The sequence below is a fragment of the Cupressus sempervirens genome, chromosome 3 (genome assembly GCF_028749045.1).
Source record: "Cupressus sempervirens isolate cs-2001-9-10 chromosome 3, ASM2874904v1, whole genome shotgun sequence".
NCBI classification, from domain to species: domain Eukaryota; kingdom Viridiplantae; phylum Streptophyta; class Pinopsida; order Cupressales; family Cupressaceae; genus Cupressus; species Cupressus sempervirens.
Genome location: NC_143120.1, coordinates 610,436,604 through 610,449,330, shown reverse-complemented (window position 1 = coordinate 610,449,330; position 12,727 = coordinate 610,436,604). Strand labels below are relative to the sequence as shown.

Here is a 12,727-nt window from a genome sequence, read left to right as displayed (position 1 = left end):
ATTTCAGATTTGTTTTTGATCCCTTAAAAGACTTCTTAGGGGGCTGAATTGCAGTTGATGAACTATCCAAATCAAGTGCCATCTTAATTGCATCTTGAAGTGTATTTAGTTTTAGGACCTTCACAAACCCTTTGAATGTTTCACTCAACCCTTCTACTAACAACATTATACCTTTCTATTTTCTGACATGTCTGGAACCATGATAGAAATTCGCTGAAACTCATCAATATATGTATCTAATATACCACTTTGCTTCAACTGGGTGAGCTCCCTATAGTAAACTTCTGTATCTTTCCTGTCAAAGTGAGTGATCAGCTTTTGCTGAACTCTTCATATGAATTGATCATGCCATGATCTTAGGTAACAGGACCATGATGCCACTAATCATATGCTGTCATGTCTAGGTGCATGGTAGCAAACTTAATTGCCTCTGGTTCAGACATTGGTTTTAGTGTCAAGAATGTGTCAAGCTTATGTATCCAATCACTAGTTCTAGTTTTCCCACTTCCATCAAATATAGTTAAAGTTTACTTATTGAGAACATGTTTTAGATTCTTGTTTGGGGCCCAGGCCTTCTATCTTGTCTTGCCCTTGCCATTTCCCTCTGCTATCCCATATACTGAACAAAGCTCAAATCTGCCTTTACATTGACCGGAAATAGATCTCACTTGGCATGCATGGCCATAACATCTTTTGGAATACCTACCACTGCTCCTGCATTCCCCACTTCTACTAAATAGTTATTCTCAGAAAATATAACTTTTAACGGTCTATCTGTTGTTCGAGTAGGTGTTGTAACTTCTCGTGGTGATCCAACTGCACTACTACCTTCACAGTGAGGACTTTGAGACCTGCTTGGTCCTATATTAACTGATGTATTGCCTCAATAAGCTGCTGTAATGCATCAGCAACATGTGTTTGTCCTTCTCTGATGGCTCCCAAGGTTTCCCTTGCTTCTCTATCTACTTCTTTTGCCATGTTTGCAGCCATCTCTGTATTCAAATCAACTTCCACAATTTTTGAAACTGTTCTTCCTTCCGGCACTACTGGAGGTATCCAAATCCGACATGGTTCCTTATTATACTTCTGCATTTAATGTCAAATTTCCACTAGGTAGCAGGTTCACCACTATATTACTCCAAGTGAAGATTGATTGCAAATTTTAAATCAAACCTAATACCCAATTCCTAAGGTCTGAATTGGAAGTTTGGTTTGAATAACTTATTTGGTTTCAATGATATTTCCTGTAACTTCTCACATGCAATCACCTAAAGTCTGTATATATTTCAATCTCAGAAAACTAAAAGTGGAATAATGAGCAATACAACTGATAGGAAATGGATTATAAAAAGTTATTTCACCATGACTCAAACATTCAAAATTAACTGTTTAAGACTACATTAAGCAGAAAACATTCAACTCGGCTACTTAGTCATCAACCACATAAAATCTTGGTAAGTTCTGGTTTACAAGTTCAATCAAATAGAGAGCAGAGTTTCTGAATTAATTAGGACCTGGTTATTTGGCCTTCTGAATCTCAGTTTACTGGCGTCGATTAGTATAGTTTGCCTTCACGGACAGCTCCAGTCACCTGCAACCAACAACTCTAGCAGGGATCCCTGTATCTGCAGTTGGAAAATAAAGCTTCCTATATGCTTAACGTCAGGCCCGGATGGCACACGGTACCTTAGAATCCATGCCCAAATCATATGATGGAATTGGTGAATGAAGCCGATTATGTCTATCTGCATGCTCGACTCCGTCTCTCTCTCTCTCTCACCAAATGAATCAATAGCATTGATACGTTTGGGGCTTGACAACACACGAACTGGTTCCAAATGTATATGTGGGCCTTATTTGTAACTCCTAACAAGAGTAAGAAAATCTAAAGGTTTTTTTAATTCTCAAGAGAAAATAATTAAATCAAGCCCCCAAGAATGAGCCTCTTCTTTTAAAGCCCATTGTAGTACTTTTGACATTCCATCTGCTTGACCTTTGGCATACCATTCTTTGTCTTTTAATATGAAATGAAGTGATGTAATGTCCCCATTTTTGGCAGGTCTACGTAGTTGATGGAGTTAGCTCATCATAGCGACCCTCGTGAGCTAACAAAGTGTTTTGGGGGTACCAGTTGTAGATTAACTATTTTTAGTAGGTCCATTTTTGGCAGTGCAACGGGTGGCTTCAGCAGTTGGTCGTCACCTGCAGTTAATAAAGTAATAATTGCATGAGCTCTTGTTTATTTATTTATCATTGAGTTGCATTATTATAATAATGACATTAAGAGATATTTCTACAAAGCGTGTTGGAAATTTTCTAGTGTTGAGTTCTTTTGGGAAATTTCCAGAATTTCTGAGATGGAGTTATTTTGGAAACTTTGGCCAACGAAAGATTATAAATGAGAGCTCATTGCATTGGGAAAGGCACACTTAAATATACAATTGCTTTTGTTGCCTTTGTGGCTTTTCTGAGATTCTGATTTTCAAATCTTTTGCTGAGGTATAAGGGTTTGATTCTGAGTTGTGCATTGATTTCACAAGTGAGATATTGTGGATCAAGTTCTAAGTACTTTACCAATTCTCCTTACTATGTTCACTGTATCTAAGGAGAGAGTCTTCCTATGGTGGGTTTGAAGGATTTTTCCAAGGTCTTCATTTACAATTGTGCTGAGGGAAACAATTGTAGAATTCCCCAACTGTGTCAACTGTGGCTGGGAGATTCTGATAGGGATCAGCTCTTGAATTGTGGAGTTTATATTTCTTTTCTGAGAGACCACATTGGTGGACATTTAATTCTGGAAGTCTGTATTCTGACAGACGTAACTGAGAGGGGATTGACGGCAGCATTATATTGGTCCTGATTTTGCCTTTACCCCTTGCATTTGGTATTGGAATGATTCTTGGGTGGCTAACGTACCTTTGCTGGGGCCTGCGATTTATCTAGCAGCTGTGTTGGGGTGTTTGGGAGTCACGTGTCTGCAGCAGCTCCTTGCACATTAACTACACTCAGTCTCCTACATTACCGTGGACAGTCAGAGATCAGTCATTATGCCCAGTCAATGTTCACGTGAGCAGACCAAGCACAGCATTTAGATTAAAAGGGACCTGTGGTTTGTTGAGGTGTTACGAATTGGAGGCAGATCGGTTTCCAGTTCAGATCATTTGCACTTAATTATTAGAGGCCGTGGCATGAACATGGAGCTGATGGAAGCCAAATTGCATTCCAAAATCTTACTCCAGCATTGTGCAATTCTGAGAATTATGACCAGGTTCTTTAATTTGCTCTTCTGATTATGTACGCTCAATTAATAAATAAGTGATAATTCAGTTACTTTGGGTGGTAAATGCTGGTCATTTCTTTAAAATTTCTTGCATCCAAAATTCAAACAAAAGAACTATAAAACAATATTTATATTCCACTTCTCAGTATTACTATTGCAAGTTGTGGGTTGTGAAGAATAACAGACAGAAGTCTAACTGGAATTATAAATCATTTCCAATGTTGGATATAATCAGTATAGAGTTGATTGGCGTTAGTTACATCAGGACTGGTTGCATACTTGCCAAGACTTGGTAAAATGTCAAACGATCCGAATGATATAAGAAATTGGTGAATTAGGGAATTGTTCATGTTATAGCCAAGTTCGGGTTTTTACAAGTGACTTTTATTTTACAATTTTGGTTAACATAAAATGTCTCTTTAATTGCTCCATTAAATATTTAAATTGAGTTGTCATTCTATTTCAACAATATTTTTTAATTATTTAGTTAATTTCTTACATCCCAAAAAGTGGACCTTACAAGCCTTGTGGATAGCCTTTGTGATAAATATGCTGTTCTCTTGAATGGTAGCATAAGCTGGTGCTCCAGACTGGAGATGGATATATTTCTAAATTTAAGATTATCTTTTTATATGTTACAAAAAAATTTGGCACTGAAGGAACATGAGACTTTTGATGTATTTTCTTAAATCCTTCTTCCTATAATGAAAAGCAGGATACCTTTTGCACTTGGACTGGTGCATTTGTTTAAGATTTCATAACATGTTTGCCTTAAAATTAGTTATTTGTTTTGCACTTCTGAATTGCTGTGTCTAGCAATTCTAATCACTCTACAATTCAATTTATCTCTTTTATTTGGAATTTTAATATCTAATTTTTGCAGGTTGTCAAGCCCTTGTTGCAAGAAAGGACAAGGAGAAAAATACAAGTTTTAGAAGGTAGTGGCAGAGAGGAGCTTCTAAAGGTAATACTCGTGGGTAAACCATAATTGTCGTAAACTTAGTGTTGGTTTTGTGGGATTCCATAGCTGTGGGTTTCTTATTTTTGTTAAGTGGAGACTGTGATCTACCTAATCACCATTCTGTCAAGTTCGGCTAAAGAGGTCAACCACTCTATGCACTGCCTTTTCTTTATAGTTAAAATTATTCTGTCATCTAACTAGTATGATAGAATAAGACAATCACTTTTCTTTAAAGGAACTGATTTCCATTCACAATACTGTGACCTTAGACAAACATAAGCAGGATATTGTATTGCCCTAGCATTGGGCAATATTAGCTAGGGCTAACATACGATCCAGTCAAAATTGACAAGATATTTATCAGCCTCTATCATAAGATGCCTTGTTAGTTTTCATCAAACATTGGAATATTTTATTTTTTATGGAGCATAGGTAATTATTTGTGAATTGCACACACCATTTATTGTAGGTTTCAATTCAATTGAGATTCTCAATTACTGTTTGTGCATGTATAGTGTGCAAACTTTGAGAAACCTTGGGTTGCATTTTTACATGACCATTCATTCTTTCTGGTGCAACAAAATTGATTTTTGAAGTATGTTTAAATATGCATGACTAATTATTAAAGTATATACTTGCAGGTGATGGACTATGAAGCTCTTCCTTCATTCTCAAAGCGTGATAGCTCTGGTTCCTCAAAATACAGTAATGGCGAGATATTAGATTGCTTTTCACTGAGACACCCTTTTCATTCAGAACTTTATAATTATATTAAGCAGCAAGCAACAAATAGAAGACCTGTCAAGCCTATAAAAATTGATTCTTTCCATGTACAAGTGCCAGAGGATCCTGAAGGATCTATAATAGCCCAAACCCTAGAGTCTGAATTGCATAAATTGGAGGGTGAAGAAAAAGTTGTGAATGCAGTACACAGTCTAAAAATAAATGATGGAATGCGGTCAAGATTAGAAAATGCTGATACATAATACAATGCCAAAATGGGGGAACGCTCTGATGCTGATCTTTCATCTGGGTAGAACAAGACCATGATGCCATTTGCAACTTTCCGTAGAAACTATCAATCTTTCTGTATCTTCAGAATGCTTTCAAGGCTGGTATTTTGTCTCAAGAGCCTCGATTTTGTCAAATATATAGAAGTCCATGGGGATTAAAGAGAATAGACGTGTGATTCTATTTCCTCTTTCAATGTAGAAATGGAAATAAAGCTCTACTCAAATGGAAATGAAGCACAATTAGTACTTTCAATCATTCATCTGCACTTAAAGTTTGTTCCTTCCAAAATATTTTTTTAATATAATATATTGGGGTTGTACTTATGAAGCTCCATACTTTCTAGCATCACACGTTAAGACTATATGAATATCCAAACATGCTTGAACACTGTTAAAAGTCATAAAAATAAAACCATACAAAACATTTTAACCAGAATATAAATTGCTGGAATAAACCTTGGCGTGTATATAGCAGATATACAGAAGTTCAAAATATAAACTGACGAACAACAGTAAACACCTATCAAAAAGAACAGAGATAGATCCTGGTAGCCAAAAGACTGACAGAAGCAAAACAATGTCTTATCATGGAAGATTAGATACCAGCATGCCATGCTTCCAGCCCAAGGCAATTACTAATGATCATATGCTTGGTTATAGATGCCACTGACAGATACTACCACGTTCTCCATCAGTGGGGAAAATTGATGGCTGCTTGCTTGAGTCCTACAATCATGACGCGATCAACAATTTCCATTCTTCTTCAATTTGTCAATGGTATATCATTCTCAAGTAACGGGAAGTTATACCCACTAGAGATTTCTAGGACTGCTATGGTGTGTTATCAGTGATCACCATGCTTTTCTAACGAACTTGAGATTTGGACAAAAGTCTTCAATGGCATGGATATCCACCATTAGAGCCCTTACTTCTCTTGCATCATCTTGAACTTCTATATTATCCATTATTTGTCTACCTTTCTTATCCCTATCAGGTATATCCTCTTTTATCTCCAATATTTCCCTTGCCCTCAAAATTCTCCTCCCCTTGGAGATGAACCGATAGAACATGAATGTTTTCTCTTATCCCATTATCCTAATTTGCACCTGCAATTAAAAATAACTAAATTAATATCATAAATTGAGTTCAAACCATCCCCATTATAGTACCTGCACCCAAACTAGCTTTTAGAACCTTCAAAGCTTTAGCATTTGCACAGTTAAATTTGTTCCTTAAATAACCGTCTGTCACTGGACCATATGGCATAGGATCCCTTGAATATTTTCTTGGCGCAATGACTAGAGCTCCACCTCAAAAACCACTAGCACTTGTAGCACCCCAAACTCAAATGTCCACTTAGTCAATACCAATGGCAGAGCAAAGAGATGCAAACATCATGATCAAAATTTTCATCTCATTTTTCCTTTCATGAGTTTCCCATCAATCAATCATTCATACATAGACCATTTTAATTTCATCGCCACCCTATTTTGTGTGATTATACAATGTGAACTCCTTTGTATACACTTAAATATTTAAGAATAATTTGTAATACTATCACTGTATCATTAAGTATCCATGGTGGGCAACCATCATTTATAATATTATGCAACAAGGACCAATCATTTACTAATGTTTTTTTATTGTAGTATACTCTATTAGATATAAACCTTGGTTAGCAAGAAAACAGCTGTATGCCTTGTTGCTCTCTATATGAGTATATAACCATCTCAAAGTCGAATGTTATATCAAGACAGTTTTTTATCTTGTACTGCCCCAAGTTTCTGATTTGGACAATATCCTTTCTCTACCATATTAACGAGGTCTTTAAAGTCTCCAAATGAACTCCAAATAAGTTGCTTGGATTCCAGCTCTCAAGGCTTTCCATTAGGCTTCATTCTTTGTTTCATGGCAAAAGTGCACCATGCCCCCCAAGAAAAACCCATCCTTGGTATCTCTTACTGCATATGTTGCACCCACTTCACCCTGGTTCCATACATAAGCCCCATCAAAGTTAAGTTTGACTCCTCTCTACTTGCTGCCAATTTCGTCGTCTTTTATGTAGAAACGAATCCTTTTAAAAAGATATTATAGCACTTGGTTCAAATTATCTTGATAACATTTTTACTTTGAAGTTTTTATTTGCCAAATGTATAGATGCTGGTTAAGGAAAATTGTTGTAGTTGGAAATTTTTGTAAGGAGCATTTCAACTATTTTGCATATCTATTGTATAGTTCTATACTGGAAATGTCACTGGTGTATTTATGCCCTGGAATGTTTTAAAACTGTACTCATGATTTATAGCTTATATTAAAACATATTATATCATCTCAAGGAAGAAAGGGAACGGTGCAAATCATTGGATATTGTCATCTCTTTTCTTCACTCTAGTCCCGAATGTATACCTATTGATGCACGTGACACAGAAAACAATAGTAGCTCATCTAATTATAGAAAGAACAATAAATCTCATTTTATTTGTTATACCCAAAAAATGTGTATACTGAAACTCATCTTGGCATTGATATGTTGAAAACATCAACATGCTTAAGGTTTTATTTTGAGCTTCTGTGAGGATAATTGTGCTTAGGATGGAAGGATGTTTTGTTAAAGGAACAATTAACCACCCAGTGTAGAAAAGAGTTGGACATGGATCTCTTCAACCACTACGCAACATCACAAATCTGATCTATTGATATTCAGAGTTGAAGGTATACTCTATACTAATGTCTAGTAGCATTACAATACCACTAACTACAAATGGACAAAATCCTGGGCCAAAAGATAACTAAAATACTGTTTTTTGTCAAATCACAAGGTGTAACATAGTGCAACACTTGAGAGGTGGTCCTGAAACAAATAACAATGGCTGACAAATAATAATCCAAACAATAAAATGTCGTATATTTGTAAGATGCAAAATATTGCTGCCTCTAAAGGAAGATGTACGCACTGGCAACTCAAAAACAGTTTAGCTTTAAATAGATATATAAGAAGTGAATTTTCTTTCTAAGAATCTGCCCGTGCAACAATTATTATCATATAGCTTCAATGGCACAAAAGTAAATAAATAGATGAGTGGAAGTTGCTACATGCATAGAGATTTTCTCTTACAAGTGTGAGTTGCATACATCTTGGAAAAAATGTAAAGTTTTTCTTTAAAATAATTATATTAAGTGATTGTAATTGTCACTTGACCAACCTAAGAATATTCTTCCTAGCTAGTGTGTATTAAACAAAAGCAATTATCATAGCACTGACCATTCATCTATAGCTGTAGCAATTGTAGATTTTAGGTGGCTACTAACGGTAGTAGTTGTCATTGCTGTCTCCTTTCCAACATTAACAATTTTCCATGAATCCATCAAATGTCGATGGCCTTAATTGTCTTGAACAGAATTATATGAGACTTCTCTTCCTCTTATTGATGGATCCACTGTAAACAGTCCATATTCGAATTCCCTTTCTTCATACTCATGACCATTGTCTTTAAAACAATCATATTGATTTACAATAACTTAATCATTTGCCAAAGTAAGATTTATCTACGTTCATAAATTTTGGCACATCAAGATAATTAAATTGTTTCGATGTGTTGAAGATGGCATATGCATTAGCATGAAAAGTCCTATGATTCTCCATAATCAAATTCCATGATGAGCACTACACTTCATGTAATTGTTGTTTAATTTAATGTTCCCTGTCTAAGCAAGAGTAGTCCTTGGGGGGTTGGCTTATTGCTAGGTTCCCGCAAGCCAATAAGATGTTTAGGATACTAACCAAGGATCTACAGAGTGGTTGCAGAGTGTTGTGGGGTCTATTTGGAGCCTTAAGTATTGTATTGTCTTAAATTGGAAGCACTTTAATTTAATGATGGTTTAGTACCCATTTAGTGAGATTTAATGCTAGACTTGTATTCAATTCACATTTCCCATTTTTTTTTCTTCTCTATTCATTCCTCCTAAATGGAATTAGGGTAGGATCTAATAGATCCTCCTTGGTATTCCTATTTCATGGTGCAAAGCTCGATGTAGGACCTATCCATTCGGGGCCTCCCTTTCCTTCCTTAAATCACTTGAAATCTCTTTTTCTCTCTAAAATAAGGTTTTCTCAAGATCTGCACCTAATTTTTTGAAGTCAAGACCTATTATGGGACCCCAAGGGAATCTTAAGGGTTTTTGGACCTGGGAATTAGGGATGTAGTGTGTCCTTGATGATGCAGTGTCCCCGATTGGTACCCATTTTTTGGTCCTCTTCTTGGGCTCTATGTCGAAGTTGATTTGAGGCATTCATTTTGTGTTTGGTTGGTCAACAAGAGAGTTTATTCTGAGCCCTTTGTAAGCCCATCATTTTGCATCTATCCGCCTACAATTCATCCATCGCATCCACACAATCACTCAAGCATTCAAACATTCAAGTCATCTTGAAGTACATTAAAGGAGATCCTTTTGCAAGCCATTGGAGAGAAAATCTGTTGCATTTAAAGTACTTCTAGGGAGTTCATTTTGGGGTTATATCATTTCTTCTATGCTCATGCCACAACCTTTCATGATCTAGCTTCCTCCTTTGTTGATGGTGGAGCTTCCCATCGAGAGAGGGCTTCATTATTCTTCTACATTCACATCCTCTTGATCTATTCAATTGGTAAAGTTAGCCCATTGCATTCAATTTGAGAAACCCTACTATTGCAAGGTAAATTTGTGCATTTACTTTACATTTCCAGCATTTCAATTATTTCAATTTCAAGGTTAATTCCTAAACTAGGGTTTAACCAAGACAAACCCCCCATCATCAAAATCAAACTATTTTTCGTATAGGTTGCAGATTTGGGAAGGAAAAACATAGCGCAAATTCAGATACCCTTTTCGTAGAACTTTAGAGATTTGGAAATTGTTTCGCTTAACACTGAAAGTCAAGGCATGGTATGGCCCTGATTTTACTCTAGATCAACCCTACTCCCAATTGGCCCTGATCATGGGCCTAAAGATTTTTGAGTTTTGGAGACTTCGTTGTTTCGAGTTGTACAAAAATTCGAAAATCAAATTCAATATTCTATCTGACTTTTTAAGGTAAGTTATTTAATTGCTTTTTTTTTATTCAGCACATCTATTTTCCACATTTGTAGTCTTAATTGCATTTCATAGCTCTTGCTACATTTAGGTTTTAAGAATCTTACCTTCCTTTTCTATTTCTATAATCATTAGATCTTTGTTTGCATTAGTGCTCCTTCATTTGGTTTACATTAATCTTCTTAGGTCTAATCTTACCTTAGAGTTGGAATTGAAATGAATGATCTCCATGATTTCCCTTTGAGGTATAAGGTTAACACAATCTCAAAATGTGAAGTATTTGAGTCCTTTTCTGATGGATTCACATTTTACCTTATACATTTTGGTTAGATCGCCTATGAAAACTCTTTCTTTTGTGGTATTAGATTCCCCCTTGCATTCTATTATGTGTACATCTCTTTTGTGAACCCACCAGTAATAATGAAGTTACATTATGCTATCTTGTTAACTAATCTATTGTGATCTTTCTTTGCATGTTGCATGTATTTACTTTCATTTAAATTACACTATGTGCCTTGTGTATGCTTTTTCTTCTTCTAGATTTGGTTCATACCTCAAAGGTTAGATTCTCTTTGAGTGATCTTCCTTTTGCCTTGCTTTGTATGTGAGTGGCATTACCTTTAACTCCTACCTATAATATTCTTTTTAGGCAAAGTCTTAGACTCATGGCTTCCTTTGATCTAGAATCTTCTTCCCCCCTCTTTAGAAACCTTGGTGATACATTGGTTTCCCATGATCCGAATCCTTCCACGGAGAATGACTCTTCACATTCATCTCATGATGAAGATGAGACTTTAAGAGTTTCCTCCTAATCAATTTCATAAGCTTGCTATTGAGATTGATAAGATACATAATTGGCTTATTCAAGAGAATCATAATATCGATACTATTGCTTCTTTTGATACTCTTAAGAAAGTGATACATAATGATGAACATGGTGCTAATCTCTAGCTTGGTCCTACTCACCTTGTTCATTCACATGTTAAGCCTTTGACTCAAGTTGAATTTGAAATAGGGATGGTTCCACCTATCACTAATGTTGAGACCTCCTTGCCTATATCCACCCCTATATCTAGCATTCCTACATATGTTCCTCCTCGTGTAGATACATCTATTCAATCTTCAAATCCTCTTATTATGAGTCTTCCTATCCCTTCTCTTCCTAGGAGTGTTCTGCCTACTTCATTTCGTACCTCACAGCCTTCATACAATAGTGTTCCTGACACTTGTCCCAATCCTCCTACTATTGTGGTTCCTAGTTTCCCACCTATAGCACCTTTTATTCCCGCTAATTCATACACTCTTTCTAGTGTGTCAAATGTGTCAATTCCAACTATTTCCTCTAATGATTCCACCATCATTAGTCTTGCTCAAACTGTTTCTTCCTTGCAATAACAACTTGCTTCCTTATCTCAATCCAAATTCAACATGCCTACATGTGACATGGGTAGTCCTTTATCCTTAGACATTATCTGTGGCATCGCGCCTTAGCAAGATGATATGTCTTGCCTTGGTACTTATAATTGTAAAGGTGATCTCGTAACCCATATGAAAATGTTTCAAGTCCTATGTAGTGATTATGCCCATGACCATAGGATTTTAGCTAAGTTATTTGTTCGCACGTTTCGTGACAAGGCATTGTAATGGTATTGCCCTTTGCCACCTTATTCTTTTGATTCCTTTCATAAACACTAATTCTTTTATGCAACAATTTCAAAACAACATTGGTCATCAAGTCTTCTTCATCAATTTAATGCATTGTAAACAAGGTCCCAAGGAAAAAGTGGTTGACTTTACTAGTAGATCTAAGCATTTGCATGCCCAAATTTCTTATCTTGTGCCTAATATTGATATTCAACATATTTTTATAGCTAATTTACAAAAATATATTAGAGATAAGATTATGCTTACTATATTTACCTCTCTTCCACAACTTTGTGTAGTGCTCCATCATTATCAATTACAGATGAGCATTTTGAGACCACTTCTCCCATGGCTCATGTACCCATTGTTAAGAGTGATGATGCACCTAATAACAACACATTTGAGAAACCTAATAGCTATGTCAAGATCAATAAAACCATGAATACAATAGATGAACAAGTAGTTGCATCTAAAATTGTTGTTGTTTCTTCCTCTATTTTGTAGATGAACCATAGGTTTACTTCTCTCTCTGAGTCTTTGCATTCAAAAAAAGGACGATTAGTAAGTGCTAAGTTTATTACGCTTCCTCCTAATAGCCACTTCTTCCTTCTACAACATCATGTCCACACTTTGATTTCAAATCCTTTTGTCAATATTATTGTCACTCTATCCATGATACTAAAAAGTGTTATTCCTTGAAACATAAGATTTAAGACTTGATTAACTCCAATGCTTTGTCTGTTGATAATCATGATAGTG

At 35.9% G+C, this 12,727-nt stretch overlaps 1 protein-coding gene across 4 annotated transcripts in view; it reads left to right on the top strand.

Moving 5' to 3' along the window:
* LOC149568156 (phosphatidylinositol/phosphatidylcholine transfer protein SFH1-like) overlaps positions 1-5,600 on the top strand; it is a 196,171-nt gene extending 190,571 nt beyond the window's left edge. For all 4 annotated transcript variants that reach the window (XM_089821159.1, XM_089821161.1, XM_089821158.1 and 1 more), the window contains 2 exons: positions 4,164-4,244; positions 4,883-5,600. In XM_089821159.1, coding sequence (XP_089677285.1) covers positions 4,164-4,244; positions 4,883-5,227 — 426 coding nt within the window. In that variant the 3' untranslated portion in view covers positions 5,228-5,600. The remainder of the gene's footprint in view (positions 1-4,163; positions 4,245-4,882) is intronic.
* The last annotated feature ends 7,127 nt before the right edge of the window (positions 5,601-12,727 follow it).